The following is a 22,500-nucleotide window of genomic DNA, read 5'->3' as shown; positions in this document are numbered from 1 at the left end:
GCACCCTAGCCAAGGCTAGAGATCTCGCCAGTGAGGCTGGAAAACTCTTGTTTTTTTTCATACTCCCTGTCATTATTGCGCAGTGCCTCTGGTGAAAGGTGGTTTCTTTTTTCAGTTGTTTTTTTGCCGGGTTTTTGGCCAGCAACAGGTGCCTTCAGAAACATTTGATTAGGGGCTATTGATTAGCGGATATGTACTATGGTATTCGGCTGGCTTGTCCTCACTAGGGATGCACTGATGCATCGGCCGATGTTGGCCTTGTTGACTGCCGTCGGCCCATCTGCAAATAAAATGACATTCACCGATGGTAGTGGCCGATGTTATGTCGGCAACAATTATGGCTTTTTTGTTGCAAAACGCTTGCCGCAGAAAGTTCCATTCCAGCTACACTGTGGATACGTCGTTTTGCTTTGCACAAAAATGTATTGCCTAATCTTAAAATATGATGCCAGAAATAGTTCACACCTAGATAAAGGTACCTATTATGTAAATGTGAAAAATGTCTTCATTTCTTTGTTTCCCTGGCACAAAAGGGGGGAAAAAAATAAAAATAAATTAACATTGGCCATCGGCCGGATTGTTATTTTAAACATCGGCATCGGCCCAGAATTTTGCAATCGGTGCATCCCTAGCCCTCGCATTCAAGTTCTCGCGCAGGCACGTTACCACGGCCAATCAGAGTAAAGGCTCGGAGGTTTGTTTTTTTGTCGCCAGCCGGGGCGAGTTGAACGTCAGCCCCGACAAAATGTAGCAACAGAAGCGTTTTGTCGGGGCTGAACTCACCCGTGATCATTGCATCTCCGTGCTCTCTCCCATGTTTGTGGAATGTGACTGCAGCCGCGGTGCCTGCCTATTCTCCACAAAACGATTCGTAGTCGCAAATCTCTCAAATGTGTTTTATTATGGGAAGACAATTGTCCCGAGTCGGCCATTGAAAAGGGTTATAGAGGGTTTTCACGGCCCGTCATCTGTCGGCCATGTTGGAGGTTGAAGCTACTGAATGTAGATAGCTAGCTAGCTAGATAGATCAATAGACAGGTAGATAGACCTATTTATCTAGTCGTTAGCCTAAACCTGAGCTTACACCTGCTAAACCTAAGCTTAAACCTCCAACATGGCCGACGGTGAAAACCCTCTATAGCCTGGTCAGACATCCCTGACTATCATACAGTTTAGGTCTAGTTGAGGCTCCATGTAGTCTGATACTCATCTGAGTGAAGCTAATGGTTGTAATCAGATAATTGTTACACATTTCACTGCTAATAGATTGACTAACACTAGACAGTAAGACCTTCTGGACGTCTCACTTTAACATCTGCACCATGTGCCTGACCGATGCTGGAAAGAGAGACTACGGCCAGAGAGAGCCGCAGAGTAGACGGGAGAGAGACCAGGGAGAGAGACCAGACGCCACACAGCTGTGCTCCGGAGATTTCAAAGGGTACAGGCGTGGGTGCACAATGGGCACAAACACACACACACGAGAAGCAGACACGTGTGTGTGTGTGTGTGTGTGTGTGTGTGTGTGTGTGTGTGTGTGTGTGTGTGTGTTTGTGTGCGCGCGTCACTGCTGACTCAAGGCTCTTGTTTGTCATTCAGCTTTCACATGGAGTACGCCTGTCACCCCTCCACCTCCACATCCCTTTCTTTCTCTCCGTCGCTCCATCCCTCTCTCTCTCTCTCTGTCGCCTAGCAACAAGGCCTCTAAGCTCTATAAATAAAGAGCTGAAATGCGTCAACATAAAAAAAAAAACTAATTCAATTAAAAGGTTCCTCAAATGAACCGAGAGAAGTAAAGAATCGCAGAAGGACAAAGAGGTGGAAGACAGAGAAAGAGTTTCCGATGTGTTTATATATTATTATATGTTTGTGTTGGTGATTAGCTGTTGTGTAGCCATTTAATTTAGCTATATATGCCATTTAATGTCTAATTGTCATCCGATACGATTAGATCGCTAATCTAAGAGCGCTTTGTTCGGCTGTAAAAGTGTTGCACACTCTGGTCTGGTTGTTTTATTTTGACGTGAGAGATTCTGAAGAATCTTTTTCTTCTTTCTTCTGATCGGTTCTTCCAGCGATCAGCGCCTCACAAGAGCAGCTTGGTGTGCGATACCTTTTCGTCATCTATATGTCGGACTGATTCACATGCGCTACACATGTTCGGGGGCGGCATGCGCGCCATTGGGCAGCCTTTCACTTTATTTAGTCACCTTGGCTACTTAATGATGAATTACAGCTGTAGGCTACTTTAAGATGCGTCTGGCATGAATGGGATTTGAGTTTTTCACGTTATGGCTGTTTCGTTCACCACCTAGGCCTATAAACTACACATTAAAAAATAATATTATTTTCTTATATAGAAGGAATCAGAATATATGGAAATGTGATTTAAGCCTATTTTATTATAATTCAAATTGTGCTTAAGGGGATTTTTTTTCACTTCTGACCGGAGAGATTTAAATAACGGACTTCAACAGACAAAAAACGCTAATTACTGGTTAAAGGAAACCCTGGTGTGTGTGTGTGTGTGTGTGAGAAAGCATCAATGTAATCTTTTATCAGACACTGTTCTCTGTGGTGCTGCCTCTGTGAGGGTCATATAACACACACACACACACACACACACACACACACACACGCGCACACACACGCACACACACACGCACACACACTTCAACCTCAATCACATGCAAGTCCTCAATCAATCACTGACATACTGAACTACGCTGATCCTTGGACACACACACACACACACACACACACACCAGAGGACATACAGCAACAGCTGATGACACTGATGTGTTGTAGTGTGTTGCAGCATATCGTATGTGTGTGGATGTGTTTGCTAATGAGGCTGTATGTGTGTGTGTGTGTGTGTGTGTGTGTGTGTGTGTTCTACCTGGGGACCTCCCCGGTACCTCCAGCTAGGTGACTGTAATTAAGAGTTACACCACAAACACTTCCTGACAACACTAGAACAGAGCTACCGTGGAACCATCACACACAGAACCCCTGCCTGGTCCTGACAACACTAGAACAGAGCTACCGTGGAACCATCACACACAGAACCCCTGCCTGGTCCTGACAACACTAGAACAGAGCTACCGTGGAACCATCACACACAGAACCCTGCCTGGTCCTGACAACACTAGAACAGAGCTACCGTGGAACCATCACACACAGAACCCCTGCCTGGTCCTGAGCTCAGAGCAAGAGGAACAGAACAGCCAACAAACCCACATCCACACATCCATCCCCACATCCCCACACCCATACATCCCCACACCCCCACACCCACACATCCACACCCCCACACCCACACCCCCACACCCCCACACCCACACACCCACATCCACACACCCACACATCCACACACCCACACATCCACACACCCACACACCTACACATCCACACATCCACACATCCACACACCCACACATCCACACATCCATCACCACATCCACACATCCATACATCCACACATCCCCACACCCACACACCCACACAACCACACATCCATACATCCACACACCCACACATCCACACCCACACATCCCCACACCCACACATCCACACATCCACACACATCCCCACACCCACACATCCACACATCCATCCCCACACCCACACATCCACACATCCCCACACCCACACATCCACACACCCACACATCCACACATCCACACACCCACACACCCACACACCCACACACCCACACATCCCCACACCCACACACCCACACATCCCCACACCCACACATCCCCACACCCACACACCCACACACCTACACATCCACACACCCACACATCCATCCACCCACACACCCACACACCCACACATCCACACATCCCCACACACCCACACACCCACACATCCACACACCCACACACCCACACATCCCCACCCGCGCAGTTACTGTCCTGGCCTGCTGCTATCAGGACACGGTGCTTTTCTGATTCAAAGTCCAAGTCGAACAGGAAGCCAAAGGTCTACTAAGCAGAACCCTATCAGCTAGTGGTCCTGTTCCGTCCGCCCCGCCGTACGAGATACGAGTATTGGCAGCACCCCCGCTGGCGTGCTCCTTCCAAATCCACACGCCGGGGCTCTGCGGGCCAGGAAGCAGCTCTGGGTCCCAGTCTGCTAGAACAGGCCTGGTTCTGACGTCAAGGGCTTTATAATGGCTGCTTTAATACCAGATAGGCATCATACAGGCATTGTCCTCAACACCGGCTGAGCTGTGACTGAACACACACACACACACACGCACACACACACACACACACACAGTCCCCCGTCTCCTTCGCTCCCCCTGTCCTCATCCCTCCCTCTCTCCCTCCTCCTCCCTTCCTCCTATTCTTCCCTGCTCCTATATTTAGCAGGAGGAAACGCTCCTTCTGTCTGTCTGTCTGTCTGCCCGCGCTGGTCCCACATAGGGAGGAGAGACAGACAGGTGATAGAGGAGAAGAGAGGGAGGAGAGAGAGACAGGTGATAGAGGAGAAGAGAGGGAGGAGAGAGAGACAGGTGATAGAGGAGAAGAGAGGGAGGAGAGAGAGACAGGTGATAAGAGGAGGAGAGGGAGGAGAGAGAGACAGGTGATAGAGGAGAAGAGAGGGAGGAGAGAGAGACAGGTGATAGAGGAGGAGAGGGAGGAGAGATAGACAGGTGATAGAGGAGGGAGAGGGAGGAGAGACAGACAGGTGAGAGGAGGGAGAGGGAGGAGAGACAGGGAGGTGATAGAGGAGAAGAGAGGGAGGAGAGACAGGTAGGTGATAGAGGAGGGAGAGGGAGGAGAGACAGGTAGGTGATAGAGGAGGGAGAGGGAGGAGAGACAGGTAGGTGATAGAGGAGGAGGGAGGAGAGACAGACAGGTGATAGAGGAGGGAGAGGGAGGAGAGACAGACAGGTGATAGAGGAGGGAGAGGGAGGAGAGACAGACAGGTGATAGAGGAGGGAGAGGGAGGAGAGACAGACAGGTGATAGAGGAGGGAGAGGGAGGAGAGACAGGTAGGTGATGGAGGAGAAGAGAGGGAGGAGAGACAGGTAGGTGATAGAGGAGGGAGAGGGAGGAGAGACAGACAGGTGATAGAGGAGGGAGAGGGAGGAGAGACAGGTGATGGAGGTGGGCAGACAGAGAGAGAGAGAAAGAGAGAGAGACAAGTGATGGAGGAGCTGGGGGGAGGAGAGAGGAGGAGGTGGAGGAGAGAGAGGGAGAGAAGGACGGATGAGGAGAGGACAAGAGGAAAGAGAAATAGGTCAGGGGTTGGGGCAGTCAGCTGCATATGCATGACGCAACCTTTGACCCCTAGCATGACCCAGGAGAGAGAATTTGGGGGGGGGGGTGTTGGAGGCCCTGAACGATGATTCACACTTCCCTATTACTCATCATCATCATCATCATCAGTATGGCGCTCAGTGCTCAGATATGAGATACATCGCCGTGCATCCGCTTAATCTGCCCAGACAGAAACCAGATGCGTCCTGGGAAGTTCCGCAGGTTCCGCAAGCACACGTGTGTGTGTGTGTGTGTGTGTGTGTGTGTGTGTGTGTGTGTGTGTGTGTGTGTGTGTGTGTGTGTGCATTAAATCAGCCCTACATGGTTATGGTTAGACAAAGTTATAGTGCCCGTTCTCCTGCTGTGTGTGTCTGTGTGTGTGTGTGTGTGTGTGTGTGTGTGTGTGTGTGTGTGTGTGTGTGTGTCTGCACGCGTGTGTGGGCGGGCCTGGATCTCAGTAGGTCTCAACCTGCTACTGTAGGACCTGTTCTGGGTCTAACTGAACCGCACAAACAGACTGAATAGATAGACACAGAGAGACAGGCAGACAGGCAGGCAGACAGACAGACAGGCAGGCAGACAGACAGGCAGACAGACAGGCAGACAGAGATTTCTATTTACAGAAAATCACTGGTATCAAAGGTAGGGCTGGGTATCGATTCGAATTTCAAGAATCGATTCAATTCCGATTCACAAGATTCAGAATCGATTATCACGATTCAATTCAATATCGATTTGGTTAGTGTTACTAAAACCTGTTTACCTTTTTAGCTGTAACCTTAATTACATGACTGCCAAGTTATGCAACACATCAATACTAGGGCTGGGTATCGATAATGATTTCCAAAGATGAATGAATGAATGAATCATTGAATGCATTAATGAACTATTCATTCCTTAATTCATTGAATAAAAGATCGATTTTGGGATTCATGAATCATTTGATTCAGAATCAATTCATCGATTTTTTTTAAACCCAGCCCTAATCGAAGGAGGGCTGACAGAGTTACTGTGGAGAGAGATGTGAAGAGAGACAGAGGAGAGAAGAGAGAGAGGAGGATCGGGAGAGAGACCAGAGGGGCGAGAGAGAGAGAGAGGGGGGGGGGGCCTGTTGAGAATGGGAGACGATAGATTTCTGCTTTAAGATCTCAACTCTGTTGTGGTTAGGCCTCCAGAATGCCTTTCATTTCCCTCCAAACCTTCACTCACACACACACACACACACACACACACACACGCACGGACACACGCACGGACACACAGACACAGCCACACACAGCCACACACACAGACACACACACACACCCAGACACAGCCACACACACACACCAGCTTGGTGGCTCCAGCTGTGGGATTAAAAGTCGACATGGACGCTCTCCCTCCCCCTCCAGCTCCAAACTCCCCCTCCCTCACCACAGCCCAGAATAACCCGCCAGGACCCGCAGCCAGGACCAGGGAAGCAGACAGATCAGCCACCGCTGGCTGGACCTGGGACTAGGGAGCTAGGGCTAGGGAGCTGGGGCTAGGGAGCTGGGGCTAGGGAGCTGGGGCTAGGGAGCTGGGGCTAGGGAGCTGGGGCTAGGGGGCTGGGGCTAGGGGGCTGGGGCTAGGGAGCTGGGGCTAGGGAGCTGGGGCTAGGGAGCTGGGGCTAGGGGGCTGGGGCTAGGGAGCTGGGGCTAGGGGGCTGGGGCTAGGGGGCTGGGACTAGGGAGCTGGGGCTAGGGAGCTGGGGCTAGGGAGCTGGGGCTAGGGGGCTGGGGCTAGGGAGCTGGGGCTAGGGGGCTGGGACTAGGGAGCTGGGGCTAGGGAGCTGGGACTAGGGAGCTGGGGCTAGGGAGCTGGGGCTAGGGAGCTGGGGCTAGGGGGCTGGGGCTAGGGAGCTGGGGCTAGGGGGCTAGGAGGCTAGGGATCTGGGGTTGGCTGACTGGAAAGCTGGCTGGCTGAATGCAAATGTCTGCTAGTAATCATGTGGAATCCCTTCCCCCAAAAAACAGGCTAATACAATGTTGTTACAGTGTTATTACACACAAAAACCAAACAGCTGTAGGCCAACGTCTTCCTACCTCAGAGTTCTCATTTCCACTCAGACAGACAGGCAGATAGGCGGACAGAGACAGGCAGACAGACGGGCGGACAGACGGGCGGACAGACAGACAGACAGACAGACAGACAGACAGACAGACAGTCAGGCAGACAGTCAGGCAGACAGACAGACAGACAGACAGACAGTCAGGCAGACAGTCAGGCAGACAGTCAGGCAGACAGTCAGGCAGACAGACAGACAGACAGACAGACTTGCGAGCCTCTCTGTGTAATCCCAGTCTACTGCGTTCTACTGCGTTACACTGGACCCTCTTTCAAGACCAAAAGGCCCAATCAGAACGTATAAAACAGAGCGGCGCAGCGGCGGCGCCACAGACATGGCACAAGCACGAGAATTAGAGTGTGTGTGTGTGTGTGTGTGGGGGGGCTAATGCAACACAGACATTAGCCATTTACTTGGCATGTGGGGGGTCCGGGGCCCCTAATAAACTGAGTGTGTAAGAGAATTAGAGAGAATGAGATAGACTGACGAACGAGGGAGGCGAGAGAGAAAACAGAGGGAGAGAGAGAGAGAGAGAAAGAGGGGGTGGGGGTGGGGGTGAAAGTGAGAGAGTGAGAGAGAGATTCAGAGAGTGGGAGTTAATTGAGTTAGACAACAAACTGAGTCAGATCATGATCACCATCGCTACGCCAGGCTTATTGTTGGAAGTAGAGACAGTCTTGTAGAGGTTATGTAACTGATACAGTAATAGTGATCCCGGGGGTGACACACACACGTTGGGGGCGGGGAGGGAGGGGTGTGTGCCCCGTCAGGGAAACTCAGCGGAGCTGGTTAATTAGCTGTCTACTGTGGTCTAGTCTGGGACCGTAAAGACTAACCAGGGAGGAGACAGAGAGAGACAGACAGGGGCGGGGGAGGAGGTGGCAGGAGGAATATGGAGCAAGACAGAGGGGGGGGGAGAGAGAGAGAGAGAGAGAGAGAGAGAGAGAGATAGAGAGAGAGAGGCGGAAAGACAGGGGATCAGAGATTTACGAACACCCTCAGATCAGATGGGCAAACCCGTTGGTTGGTCACCAACTGGAACAGAGCAGGCAGCTGAAAACTCCCTCCCTCCTTCCCTCGTCACACCTAGCCGGCTTTGATCTGCACTTCCCGGTGAAAACTCCTGCCTGGCGGTTTGGGTTGCCAGGTTAGGAGGTGTGGGTTGCCAAGTTGGTGTGAAGTGGCATGAGAAAGGGGGCTGTCCGGCCTCCTGGGACCCTGGCAGTGCAGGGAGGATTGCGCTCAAGGAGACCGGGGCGCTAGGGAGTCTGCCTGAGAGAGCGCACACCGCTAACGCAAACACAAGTCGTCGCGTGTACACACTTTCTCTCGCTCGCACACACTTTCTCTCGCGCGCACACACTTTCTCTCGCTCGCACTCATACTCTCGCAAAACGCGCAAAATGCACACTGGAGTGGAGGAGCCAAGAACCACAAGAGAGGGGCGAGTTGTGACAGACATCGGCGAGACTTAACCTCAGGGGTTCCCACCGTCAGCACTGGGGCAGAAAACAACGCGAACAAAACACACACGCACAAAACACACACGCACAAAACACACACGCACAAAACACACACGCACAAAACACACGTACGCACGCGCACAAAACACACATGCACGCACGTGCACAAAACACACACACGCACACAATACACACGCACGCAAAACACACACGCACGCACACAGTAATGTTTCTCTCTCTTACTCTTACTCTCTCCCTCTCTCTCACACACACACACAGTAATATGTTTTTCTCTCTTACTCTCACACACACACACACACACACACACACACACACACACACTCACACACACACACACAGCTCGTAGAGAGATGAGACGCTCTCAGGGCTAAAGAGGCTGGTGATGTCATCATAAGTGGTCCAACTTCTAAACTTTTCTTTTTAACACAAGTGGGGTTTTCTACTCCATAAACTCAGCGACAGGATCACCAGACCCACAAGAGACTCGACTGACAGAATCATTCTGCTTATTTAGAAAGAAATGATGACACTGTATGCTGACAGTGTGTCGCAGAGATAGAGGTCCTGCCTTATCTGCTCAGTGGACCGACTACTTTGGTTCCACTTGACTAGCTCTGCCATCTCATCTAAACTGCAGGGGTCTTAGATCATGGAGCCAGGACGGACGGACGGACACACACACACACCCACATCCACCCACACACACACACACCTTCGTTAAAACACTCGTTGCCTCTATTTCTTTGTTTGACCAGCGTGGAGTGGCGAGGTGAGCAAGGCTGTGTGTGTGTATGTGTATGTGTGCGCGTGTGTGTGTGTGTGTGTGTATGTACGTGTGTGTGTGTGCGTGCGTGTTGTCTATTACTCTGCCCGGTGCGGGTCTTGACAACCAATCACAGGATTCCAGGAAAGACCCTCTTCCACTGTGTACGCATCACAGGTCACATGGCCTGGATCGATGCAGGCAGGACATCAGACACTCCCGGCAAGGAAACCCGCTGACGCCGGACAGTAAAGCTAGGCCTAATTACTGCCCCCTTCCACCCTAAACCTCCCCTCCCAAACGCTGCGTACACACAAACATTCTCTCACAGAATTCTAGAAGTGAACAGCACCCCTGACTGAGTCATGTAGTCTGAGGCTGTGTAGTTCTGATTACAAATCACACAAGCATTAGGCTAATGTTTAAACCAGCCAACATGGTTTCCCGACATCAGGCCTGTGTTATCACCAGCTTCAGATGGATAGATACTTTATTGATCCCCAAGGGAGAATTTGTTGTGTTATGGCAGGAAGTCCATAAGAACGCAAAATATAGCCACAATACAAAGAGGGTGTACAAGATATAAAAACAAAATATTGCTCTTGCATGACTCTTTTACATACATTGATCCCCAAGGGAGAATTTGTTGTGTTATGGCAGGAAGTCCATAAGTACGCAAAATATAGCCACAATACAAAGGGGGTGTACAAGATATAAAAACCAAATATTGCTCTTGCATGACTCTTTTACATACATTTTCTCTCTCTTTCACACGCACACACACACACTCGCTCTCTCACGTAGGGAGAGTACAACAGAAGGTGCCTAGCAGCTGTGACGTGTCCAGTGTGGCGGCTTGTTGATGTAACGAGCAGTACAAGTGGAAAACTGGAGCTAGCTCCTAGAGGGCCAGACTGCTCACTTCCTGTCAGGATGTACATGGATGGTGACCCCCCCTGGACACACACCTCTGAGCTCTGTCACCTGGCTGGAGCAGTGTATGAGTTGACTGTGTGTGTGTGTGTGTGTGTGTGTGTGTGTGTGTGTGTGTGTGTGTGTGTGTGTGTGTGTGTGTGTGCTCAGCATGTAAAGACACATGCAGCCCGTAAGGACTTCAATCTGGCCCAAACAAAGTTAGTCTAAATGCCAAAACAACTTTTAAAATGGCCTTCAATCTCATGCAGATTAATAGTTAGAGATGTGCAGTCACCCTGAGGGTGTGCTTTCGCTTTCTTTCCCTCTCTCTCTCTCTCTCTCTCTCTCTCTCTCTCTCACACACACACACACTCCTTGGGTTTTTTTCAGAGAGGAAGCAGAAAGGTCTGTGGATTCCTGCGATGTCAGTGGAGCCAGGGTGGAGAAGGCCCAGGGGGCATAGAGCTATGCTAGTGCCAATAGACTGGTGAAAAAAAACAACACAGCAAAACAATGTCTCCATTTTAACATCACTTCAGCCCAAATCCTAACAATAACCCTACAAGCCACCTAAATCTGAATAGCCTTAAGGGAGTCGTATGCAGCTATGTTCGAGCTGGAGGCAGTGGGGTCGCGTACCTTTCCATGTTATGCCTAAAATTGAAGAAAAATAAAGCTGTTTCCATACCTCAAACTGGGTTCACCCACTTTGTGACTGTGTGGGGGAGGGGAATGGAATAATCAGCTAATAGTTAAATTAACATGTCTTCACTGCCAACGCGTTTTATGGTGTACTTGCTAACCTATGCAGATAAGGAACCAGACTTCTAATGGACGATGAGCAAGGATATTCCAAACATGGATGGACCTTACTATCCATTGATAAAATGCCATGGAACGGTCCACGTTTACTAATGTTACTTAAAGGTGTTCTCGAGTACATTGCATGAATCAGCCAGATACGGTTAACCACATAGCTGCTTCAAAAGAGGAATATATCACGCAGTTGTAAGGCAGTTGTTCGGGGTTAGGACAAGATGATACATTTCACATTGACAAGATGATACATTTCATTGCTGTGTTGCTTTTTCATTTCACATGCATATCAACCCAGTTCCGTGGGAACAGTTCCTACCAGTAGCTAAATACTCTCCACGTAAAAAATAGTTTTTACTTCCTGCTAAGATGCTGACAGATAGTATCAAAACATAATTTATAGAAAATAGCTAAAAGTTTGAGATCAACTGTTACAAAAACGACGCATTTGAACTGCGCTACTGTCCCGTATACAACTAAAACAAGTGGCTACAAAGTTAAACGGCTCAGACTATTCTCAGACTATTCCCAGACTATTCTCTGACTATTCTCAGACTATTCTCAGACTATTCTCAGACTATTCTCAGACTATTCTCAGACTATTCTCAAGACTATTCTCAAGACTATTCTCAGACTATTCTCAAGACTATTCTCAGACTATTCTCAAGACTATTCTCAGACTATTCTCAAGACTATTCTCTGGTCCCGGACTGAAACACGGGACGATAGATGTTTACAAAGTCTCTAGCTGGATGCCTTCCATGTCCGTTGAAATACAAACACGAGAAGAGTTTCCATTCTTTCCATCTCTCAATCCCGTCAGCATGTAGCCTACCTCAGTGTCCCGAGGAACTCTCCCCTTCCAGCAACTAGACTTACCCGTACCTCAGTGTCCCGAGGAACTCTCCCCTTCCAGCAACTACACTGACCCGGGATAGCGCTGTAAATTAGCTCGTAGCTACTTAGCCTAGCTGGGTTAGCGGTAGCTAACTTAAAACACAAGAGATAAGTTAACTCACTTCGAACTAATTTCACTTAGTACATCTAGTTGTGTGACCTAGTTAGTCAAGTTAGTTAAATTCGTGTTGGTTAGCGAGATAAAAGCATATTAAGTGTATTTGACTGGCTAGCTAACTGGTTGAGCGACATAGTTTCACACTTTCTAGGAGCGTGATGATCAACAGGCTAACTCAGCTAGCTCGCTTCCATTTCAACACATGCGGAGCCCAGTTTGAGCTATAATGTCGTATATCTGTGTAAAACTCTTACCCGTGTCCCCCGGGGTCTTCATGGTGACTGGTCAGCGGATTCCCGTGGTTCCCTCTGGGGTTCCCGTGGTTCCCTCTGGAGCTGGCTAGGCTAGCTAACCCAGGCTAGCTCAAAGACACCCACTTCTTCTCCTTGTTCTTTCTTGGCGTGTGGCAGATTAAAAGTCTCACACAAAGTCGTCGGAAAACGTTCCCCCCCTTTCCTACAATAACCCCCTAAGAACCAGTGAGCTGTGTATTTCCACAACTGATGTTGTCCACTAGTTAAATACTTGGATTAAAAGTTTTTTTGTCCAGTTCTTTCATTCGACGGGGAAGAGCGGAAAGTTGTCCTGGCCTCGTCTGAATGGCGTCGTGCCGATAGACTGAACACTTGAAGACTGAAGACTGATCTAAAACTTCACACTGATCCTCCGCGCTACAGTGTTGCATGGTCGATTCTTCTTCCACATCATCCTTCCAGAGAGAGAGCAGTCAAAACATGATCGCACAGGAAAAAAAAAAAAAAGTTTTCACCCTGAAAATGGGGCCACTGTTTTTTTTTTCTCTCCCCCTCTCTCTTTCTCTGACTAGCTACAGACCTCTTTTTCCACTTACTCTCCGTTCGCTCAGCACACCAGTCTCTCTCTCTCTCTCTCTCTCTCTCTCTCTCTCTCTCTCTCTCTCTCTCTCTCTCTCTCTCTCTCTCTCGGGGTGTCGTGTTTCTCTCTCTCTCTCTCTCTCTCTCTCTCTCTCCCTCTCTCTCTCTCTCTCTCTCTACCACACGGGGCCGCCCACGCTGGCGTGCTCGTGAGGGAGGGTAGGAGGTAGCCACGCCCACTTGCCACTCGCCCGGTTGGCGTCACGGCAGCGCGCGCCGTTGCTGTGGAGATCCGTTAATGCCGCCGGTTATGTGATGCATCCTGTCGGCTGCAAAACCGTAACACCGCACTCAGTCATCATCGGTACAAATTATCTGATCGACGTCTCAATCCCGCACTGTGTATGAGCAAGCAAAGTTCACCAAAGGCCTACAGAAAAGGCACACAGTGTGTGTGTGTGTGTGTGTGTGTGTGTGTGTGTGTGTGTGTGTGTGTGTGTGTGTGTGTGTGTGTGTGTGTGTGAGAGTTGGAGAGTGGAGGGGGTCTGAAGTGAACACTGTAGGTGGCCTTCTCTTTCCTTTTACCTCAGTCTCTCTGTCCTCCACTTGCAATCGCTGCTCCCACTCACTCTCTACCTCCTCTGCTCGTGCGTGCGTGTGTGTGTAAAAACAGCGGGCAGTAGATGACATTTCATAGGCTGTCGCACACAAGCGTTAGAGTAACACAACAGTGTTAACACTGCACTGAACAATCCTCCACGAACGCTGCTCATCCCCTCCCTCCCTCGTCTCCTCCTCCTCTCCTTCTTCCTCTCTGTCCTCCTCCGCCTCTCCTCCTCCTCTACCTCTCCTCCACCTCTCACATCTTCCACCTCTTCTCCTCCTCCACCTGTTCTTTCCTCCTCTTCTCCTCCCCCTCTCCTTCTCTCTGCTTTCATTTGTCAACAAACTTTTTTTCCCCTTTATGCAACAGATTGTGTTTAGCCTATATATATCCAATGGGTGTCTGTATGTCTCTCTCTCTCTCTCTCTCTCTCTCTCTCTCTCTCTCTCTCTCTCTCTCTCTCTCTCTCTCTCTCTCTCTCCCTCCCTCTCATCACTCCCCCCTCTCTCTCTGTTTCTAATTGATCATCTCACCTTATTGATAGACAAGTCTGGACTTGATCCTTCTCTTCAGTGTGTGAATAACCATGCAAGAATCACCAAGACATTTATTAACTAAGCAGTGGCTGTAGATCGTTATTAAACCTAGATGGTACCCCTCCAGTTTTTTTGTGGGGGGGGGGGGGGGGCAGACGCTGTGGAGAGAGCGGGGGCCACAGACGATGGTGCAACTATGATGATATTTGTGCGAGTTGTGAAATTGCTCCAATGGACTAGCCCCAGAGTAGCGCAGGTAGCAACTCAAAGTAACATGGTTGATCTGCTTGATTTACGTCCCCAGGAAGCCCACATTTCCACACAGCTGTCCCAGCCTGGGCTGCGTGACGGTGGCTGAAGCTCACTGAATGTCAAAAGACTGGTGACAAAGGCCGGCAGCAGGGAACCTTTGTCACGTTGGTGTGAACGGCTCTGGTGATTGAGACTAATTGATCACGAGGCCAGTAGTTCATTGCTGATGCAGATAATAACTCATTAGGCTCCGGTGATCAATTGTCGGTGATTGATGGACGGTTGATGGATGGTTAATCAATGATTTGGAACAGGAATACAAGCAACATGTTGATGGTTTTAACATCTATTTGGGAAGCCAGATTTATTTTTTATTATCCAAAGCAGTTGCACTGAATTGGGTGAATCTATCTTTGGGTCAATCTGTCTTTTGTTAGAAGAAGTGAGACACACAGGGGGCCACACCCAAGGTGAACACTCCCTCACACATAACAACACACACACACACACACGCACACACACACACACACACACACATTGACAATGGGAGAGAAGAGGCCCATTCACACCAACACATTGTGCTGTAAGAAAACACAAGCCCACTCAGAGACGCTGAGTATAGGAGGAGGCAGGTCTGAGTGAGGCTAGCATTTGTTATTCTCATGGTGTGTATGAGTGAGTGTGTGTGTGTGTGTGTGTGTGTGTGTGTGTCTCCCCCGGTGCTCAAACAAGAACCCAGTACTGACATGCAGCTGAGACCGTGCCACAGGCCTGGAGATGGAAGGAAGATGGGAGAGAGAGGGAGAAAGGGATTTTAGGAGAGGAGGATTAAGAAAGAGGGGTCACAGAGAGGAGGGAGAGAAGGAGATTGAGGAGCGCGGGTAAGTGGAGGGGGGAGGGGGAGACTCAGAGAGAGAGAGAGAAGGAGAGAGAGAAGGAGAGAGAGGGGGAGAAGAGGGAGTGAATGGGTCCTTTGTGATCAAACGGTTTGTTTATTTTCTTGGCGCTTGAACTCTTGAGGAAACACACTGGGTCTGTCTGCGCCGTCTAGCAACCCCGCCTCCCCGGCCTCCAGACCCCGCCTCCCCGGCCTCCAGACCCCGCCTCCCCGGCCTCCAGACCCCACCTCCCAGGCCTCCAGACCACGCCTCCCCGGCCTCCAGACCCCGCCTCCCCGGCCTCCAGACCCCACCTCCCAGGCCTCCAGACCACGCCTCCCCGGCCTCCAGACCCCGCCTCCCCGGCCTCCAGACCCCGCCTCCCCGGCCTCCAGACCCCGCCTCCCCGGCCTCCAGACCCCACCTCCCAGGCCTCCAGACCCCGCCTCCCCGGCCTCCAGATCCCGCTTCCTCGGCCTCCAGACCCCGCTTCCCCGGCCTCCAGACCCCGCCTCCCCGGCCGCCAAACCCCGCCTCCCCGGCCGCCAGACCCCGCCTCCCCGGCCTCCAGACCCCGCCTCCCCGGCCTCTAGACCCCGCCTCTCCGGCCGCCAGACCACGCCTCCCCGGCCTCCAGACCCCGCCTCTCCGGCCGCCAGACCACGCCTCCCCGGCCTCCAGACCCCGCCTCCCCGGCCTCTAGACCCCGCCTCCCCGGCCGCCAGACCACGCCTCCCCTGCCGCCAGATCCCGCCTCCCCGGCCTCCAGACCCCGCCTCCCCGGCCTCTAGACCCCGCCTCCCCGGCCTCCAGACCCCGCCTCCCCGGCCTCTAGACCCCGCCTCCCCGGCCTCCTCCCCACACACACTCCCCACACGCTCCCCACACACACTCCACACACACTCCCCACACACTCCCACATTACATTAGGGGCTTAGGGAGTACGCAGACACATATACAGACACACTTGTAATAAACCAGTCTGCACACTCTCTCTCTCTCTCTCTCTCTCTCTCTCTCACACACACACACACACACTGTTCATTTTCCCTCCCTCCCTCTCCCAGCTGGCATTCACACATGTGTAATGGGATTACCACGCTCCTGTGCTGCCGAAGAGGGGACAAAAATGGAGGGAAGGAGGGATGAGGCCATGGAAGGAACGGGGCGGGGGAGAAGGGGGCGGGGAAGGTCGAGGAGGAGGGGGGGGGGGTTGATGAAGAGACATATACAAATGTAGGGGGAGAGAGGCAAGGGCCCCAGAGAGGTTCCAATTTGGATTCAGGCAGTTCCCCGTTAGGGAAGAACTGAACTAGTTTCGGTTCTAGTTCCCCGAACTAGTTCGGGGAACTAGGCAGAACTAGTTCCCCGTTAGGATGACCGGAGGTGACTAGGGACTCTACACCGTTTGGAAATCCTTAAGATCGACATCCGCGCACAAGGGATACAAATCCAGTTTTGTGGCGTCGCTTTATTGTAATGATCTGCAAGCAGAACACAACCATTATCTGTCTTAGCTGCGAACTGAGATAAAAAAAATAAAAAACTGTTAGCAGAAATGGCTACGTTAACGGCAGTTGAAATAAATTAAGTCTGGTTCTATATCTTTACAAAGAGAGGGGGACCTCTTCAGGAGAGAGAGAGAGAGAGAGAGAGAGAGAGACTGGATCCTTGTGGAAGGGAGACTACAGAGGAATGTGAGAGTTATATTTGACCTATTTTCAGCTCCGCGCCAAGTAATGTACAGAGTTAGAGAGAGTGAAGGGGAGAGAGAGAGAGGGGGGGGGGGGAGAGAGAGAGAAAGAGGGTTGTAGAGGGTGGGGTGGAGAAGAGAGAGAGAGAGAGAGAGAGAGAGGGGGGGGGGAATTAGGGAAAGAGAGAGAAAGAGGGTTGTAGAGGGTGGGGTGGAGAAGAGAGAGAGAGAGAGAGAGAGGGGGGGGGGGAATTAGGGAAAGAGAGAGAAAGAGGGTTGTAGAGGGTGGGGTGGAGAAGAGAGAGAGAGAGAGAGAGAGAGGGGGGGGGGGGCAACGTTGGGAGGTATGCGTGGAACGGTGTGAGTCTATATTGAGCACAGTGTGTATGTGTTGACAGGGCCTCCAGTGTCCCGACAGGGAACTCTCTCTTCCTATTCCCGTTGACACTATGCAGCACTTCCCCCTACTACTCCTCTGTATGTCTCTCTAACACACTCCTCCCTTACCCTCTCTCTCCCTCTCTCCTTCCTCCCTCTACCTCTCTCCCTCCTCTCCCTCTCTCCTACCTCTCTCGCTCCCTCTCTCCCTCCTCTCCCTCTCTCCTACCTCTCTCCCTCCTCTCCCTCTCTCCTACCTCTCTCGCTCCCTCTCTCCCTCCTCTCCCTCTCTCCTACCTCTCTCGCTCCCTCTCTCCCTCCTCTCCCTCTCTCCTACCTCTCACGCTCCCTCCTCTCCCTCTCTCCTACCTCTCTCCCTCCTCTCCTTCTCTCCTACCTCTCACACTCCCTCTCTCCCTCCTTTCCCTCTCTCCTACCTCTCTCACTCCCTCTCTCCCTCCTCTCCCTCTCTCCCTCCCTCTCTCCCTCCTCTCCCTCTCTCACTCCCTCTCTCTTTCCTCTCTCACTCTCTGTTTCTCTTTCCTTTTGCACACTCTGTCTCTCCCGCTGTAAACGAAGTCTGAAACCTAACTCACATTCACCAGAGCCAGTATTTACACAGCAGGGGGAACTGGAGCAGGAACGTCTGCGTCTGGCCTGACCTGGAACTGCTCCTCTGGGAGCTCTGACAACCCTCAGCTGGGGCTGGGGCTGGAGGGGGCTGAGGCTGGGGCTGGGGCTGAGGCTGGGGCTGGAGGGGGCTGAGGCTGGGGCTGGGGCTGAAGCTGGGGCTGGGGCGGGAGGGGGCTGAGGCTGGGGCTGGGGCGGGAGGGGGCTGAGGCTGGGGCTGGGGCTGAGGTTGGGACTGGGGCGGGAGGGGTCTGAGGCTGGGGCCGGGGAGGTGTCTGGGGTAGGGGCTGAGGGCTGGGGTAGGGGCTGGGGTAGGGGCTGGGTAGGGGCTGGGGTAGGGGCTGGGTAGGGGCTGGGTAGGGGCTGGGGTAGGGGCTGGGTAGGGGCTGGGTAGGGGCTGGGGGCTGAGGGCTGGGGTAGGGGCTGGGGTAGGGGCTGGGGGCTGAGGGCTGGGGTAGGGGCTGGGGGCTGGGGTAGGGGCTGGGGGCTGAGGGCTGGGGTAGGGGCTGGGGTAGGGGCTGGGGGCTGGGGGCTGAGGGCTGAGGGCTGGGGTAGGGGCTGGGGTAGGGGCTGGGTAGGGGCTGGGGTAGGGGTAGGGGCTGGGGTAGGGGCTGGGTAGGGGCTGGGGGTAGGGGCTGGGGTAGGGGCTGGGTAGGGGCTGGGGGCTGAGGGCTGGGTAGGGGCTGGGGGCTGAGGGCTGGGTAGGGGCTGGTGTAGGGGCTGGGGGCTGGGGTAGGGGCTGGGGCTGAGGGCTGGGGTAGGGGCTGGGGTAGGGGCTGGGTAGGGGCTGGGGGCTGAGGGCTGGGGTAGGGGCTGGGGTAGGGGCTGGGGTAGGGGCTGGGGCTGAGGGCGTGGCAGCGGCGGCGTCTAGCTGGCACACGCTCTGCCCGGCGGGGAGACCGCTTGGCGTCCTGTGAGCTCCGACCTCAACCGCGTGCGGCCGCACGCCGAGCAGACGGGCGCGTCGCCATGGAAACGGAGCGTCTACAACGACCCACACCAGGGGGAGGGGGGGCCGGGGAGTCTGGAGCTGTACAAGCAGGCCAGATGCGGATGATGACGTCTGTCTTCAACTCACTGTTCAGGTTACCGTTCCTGGCTCAACCTCTGTCTACAGAATAATAGTGCATTTCTATAATGTGCCATTTGGAGGCTACAGGTCAATGGGATCGTCCCACCCAATAGAACCGTGATTCTCACAGTCACAATAGAACCAGGATTCTCACAGTCACAATAGAACCGGGATTCTCACAGTCACAATAGGTTCCACCAATGTTTACATAATGGACAAGCCCAGCAGCGAAGGTGCTTCAGGTCAGATTGTTGACGCTCCACTCTGAATGTTATCAATCTCTAGACTACTAGGTCACTAGGCTCAAAGACTTTAGGACTAGTAAACTAGAGAGGATTCAAACACTCCAGGGATTTCAAGGGCTTGTTTTCCGCTGTATCTGTACTGACTCACTTCGCTCACCGAGTGGAAAAAGCCTGTTTTGTCAGAGTCAAGTTCATGTCAATGGAAATTCTCCCGGGACACAGCCTCTTAGATCGAGGGTTAATCTGTGTCTCTGGAACTCGTCCCATAGGAACGACTCCAGCGTTGGTCCCCATTCTACAGTTGGTCAGGCCCACTTCAGGTCCATGGAACAGCCCACGGCAACGCCAACCGTAACTCTATCTCCCTGGTGTTGAGTATAGAGTTACCTGCTCCGGGGTGTTTGCCCCAAATTCAAATCTCTATTCAAACTAGCTGTAACTGGTGCGGCTGTGTGTTCGGGACCATTCGGTCTACAGGACAGTTTAACAGTTTACAGAGGAATTTACATGTCAGACACGGCGTGACTTAGCCTACTGCCGCCAGTCAGTCACTCAAATCCACAACAAAAACAATTCCAGACCTCATGCTTTGCCTGTGTAATTCTCATGCCCCTATTCTCATTGTGTCCTACTTTAGATAAGAGGCAGCTTGAAGCCTCGAAAAGGAAGTCGATTCAATTCAAGGGGCTTTATTGACATGGGGATATGTTTGCATTTCCAAAGCAAGTGAAAAATAAAAATACTAGAAATGGTTCTCGTTGAGCACAGACCTCCCACACAGGATGTGCCCGAGAGTCTAATTAAAATAATGTGTAAACATTAGACTTCTACGTTTGAAAGGATTAGAGCCATTAACATGTTACTGTATTAACTTAATAAATAAAATAGTGATTTGTCTATTATATTTAGATATTACCTGTGTATAGTGACTGCAAAGAGGAACATTCTGTTATGATGTCTGCATGACTGGCGATCCAACTCTCCCCATGCACGGCGATCTCTTTAGTGTAGGTGTCTCTCTAGTGGTGACTGTGGGTAGTGTTCACCCCTTGTATAACAACAGGAATCGTAGACACCTTGTACTGTAGGTGCTGCTTGGCTGAGGGTCGCTCAGCAGAACTAATAGAAGAACCTCCAAACTGGACTTCCATTTCCACCAACGTTTCAAACCTGTCGAGATCTTCTGACATGACGCCACAATCCACACAGGATGGAAGCAGCGTCCACCGCTCGGTCACCACTCGACAAGAATCAAGAGTACGGTTCTAGACCCAGCCTGACCCCTACCTGGCCTGACCACTGGATTGACAGATTATGATCTCTGTGGTTCTCCACATCTTGTGTCTAAACATTTCCCTCCCGGTCTGTCATTGGTCCGGCGTGAGGTGTTACAAAGACTGGCATTCATGGTCAGTGAACATGAGAGTGTGAGGAAAGATGTAGTGTACACACACACATGCACACACACGCACACACACACACACACACACACACACACACATACACACACACACACACACACGCACACACACACGCATACATCAGGTCCCCGATGGATCTCTGGTTTGACACATGGAAGATAAACAAGAGTTCCCAGAAAGAGAGGAGGACTGGGTTGGGCCGGGGCTGACTGGAAATGCTCCTCTTCTCCTTCCCTCCCTCCTCCTCCCCCTCCCCTCCCCACCCCCCCCCCCCCCCCCACCCCGCCTCCCCCACCTCCCCCCCACGACAGGCCACCCAGATCCCCGGCTAGGCCCTCTCCAGAGAAGCATCACTGCAGGCTCCTGTCTAACTCTATTGGTAGAGTCTGGCGCTGATGTCTAGGGCTTCAGTCCCCCCCGTTAGGGGCCACCCACACTGAAGATGTACACATGCACACACACACACACACACACACACACACACACACACACACACACACACACACACACACACACACACACACACACACACACAGCCTGTCAGTCGCTTTGGATGAAAGCCTAGTGCAGAATGACATATATATGGGATGGTTAACCACGGTAACCAGGACACTGCGCCAGAGGAGAGTGTTGTCTAGAGAAGGGGGGGTTCTAATCAACTCCTCGTTGTCGAAACAAAACTCTTCCATATTTATGGGTCTGGTTGGGGGGGGGGGGGGGGGGTTTCTGGTCTCCCCCCAGCTCGTCTGATGAGAGCGTCGTTGGTTTGGGTTCTGTGGAAACCTCAAACAGCTGTGCTGCCTGTCGGGTAGAGCCATCCGCACCACACGAGTCCTGCCAGGCTGCCTCAGTCAGAACAACCTCAGCAGCTTCAATGTGTAATTGAGGTTATCAACCAAAAACAGTTGGTGACGAGAGTTACCTCATTTGTAGAATAGAATAGGGTGTGGTTTGGGGTGATAAAGCATCAACGACCCTTTTGTAAATCATAAACAATTGTGTGTGTGTGTGTGATGGACATATTCACCATTATGCACTATGTACATGATAGTTTTGGTGCATGATAGGGAACATGATAATAAAAACGGGAAGACTGATCTGGTCTAAATTAGCACTTTATTCCTAACAATTACTGTTTCACTTGTCCCCCTTCCCTCCCCCCAAAACGACAGGCACACAGATAGCGATGAGTCAGGGTCTAACAGAACAAGTTCTACTAACTCAAAGAGTCTGGAGAGAAAACAGCTGACTCACAAACAGAAAGGAATTATGGGTAGTGTAACAGATACAAAGTTACAGAGCAGTGTTTTTTTCTTCTTTTTTTTTGTATTAATATTCATCGTCATCATGGTCATAATTATCGTCACCAATCAAACATTGTTGCCGTGAAGATAACTTGTGGAGTTTCTTTTTAACCATGAGAATGAGAAATGCGTGAGTAGGCTACGATGTGTCCAAAAAAACAACAAAAGAAGGATATGTTGGAGCTCTTTGGTTTTCACTCTTGAGGTTTTTTTTCATTAGTAAAATCTTTCTTTGCCGCCCTCGTTGTTCACCTTTGGATTTAAGCTGCATTGTAGAAAAAATAGAGGACATGTTTTCCAAA

At 51.5% G+C, this 22,500-nt stretch overlaps 2 protein-coding genes across 2 annotated transcripts in view; both read right to left on the bottom strand.

Annotated features, from left to right (window-relative positions):
• Window positions 1-13,043, bottom strand: part of erf (Ets2 repressor factor) — a 26,954-nt gene extending 13,911 nt beyond the window's left edge. Inside the window, exon 1 of the mRNA XM_084455384.1 lies at window positions 12,607-13,043. Coding sequence (XP_084311510.1) covers window positions 12,607-12,628 — 22 coding nt within the window. The 5' untranslated portion in view covers window positions 12,629-13,043. The remainder of the gene's footprint in view (window positions 1-12,606) is intronic.
• A 5,980-nt stretch (window positions 13,044-19,023) lies between these two features.
• pou2f2a (POU class 2 homeobox 2a) overlaps window positions 19,024-22,500 on the bottom strand; it is a gene marked incomplete at both ends in the record, with an annotated part of 31,960 nt that continues 28,483 nt past the window's right edge. Inside the window, 2 exons of the mRNA XM_084455034.1 lie at window positions 19,024-19,140; window positions 19,937-19,944. Of these exons, the coding sequence (XP_084311160.1) occupies window positions 19,024-19,140; window positions 19,937-19,944 (125 nt within the window). The remainder of the gene's footprint in view (window positions 19,141-19,936; window positions 19,945-22,500) is intronic.

Source organism: Borostomias antarcticus (genome assembly GCF_949987555.1).
Source record: "Borostomias antarcticus genome assembly, chromosome: 21".
Classification (NCBI taxonomy): domain Eukaryota; kingdom Metazoa; phylum Chordata; class Actinopteri; order Stomiiformes; family Stomiidae; genus Borostomias; species Borostomias antarcticus.
The sequence above is the reverse complement of the archived record's forward strand: the minus strand, read 5'-3'. Positions and strand labels throughout refer to the sequence as shown.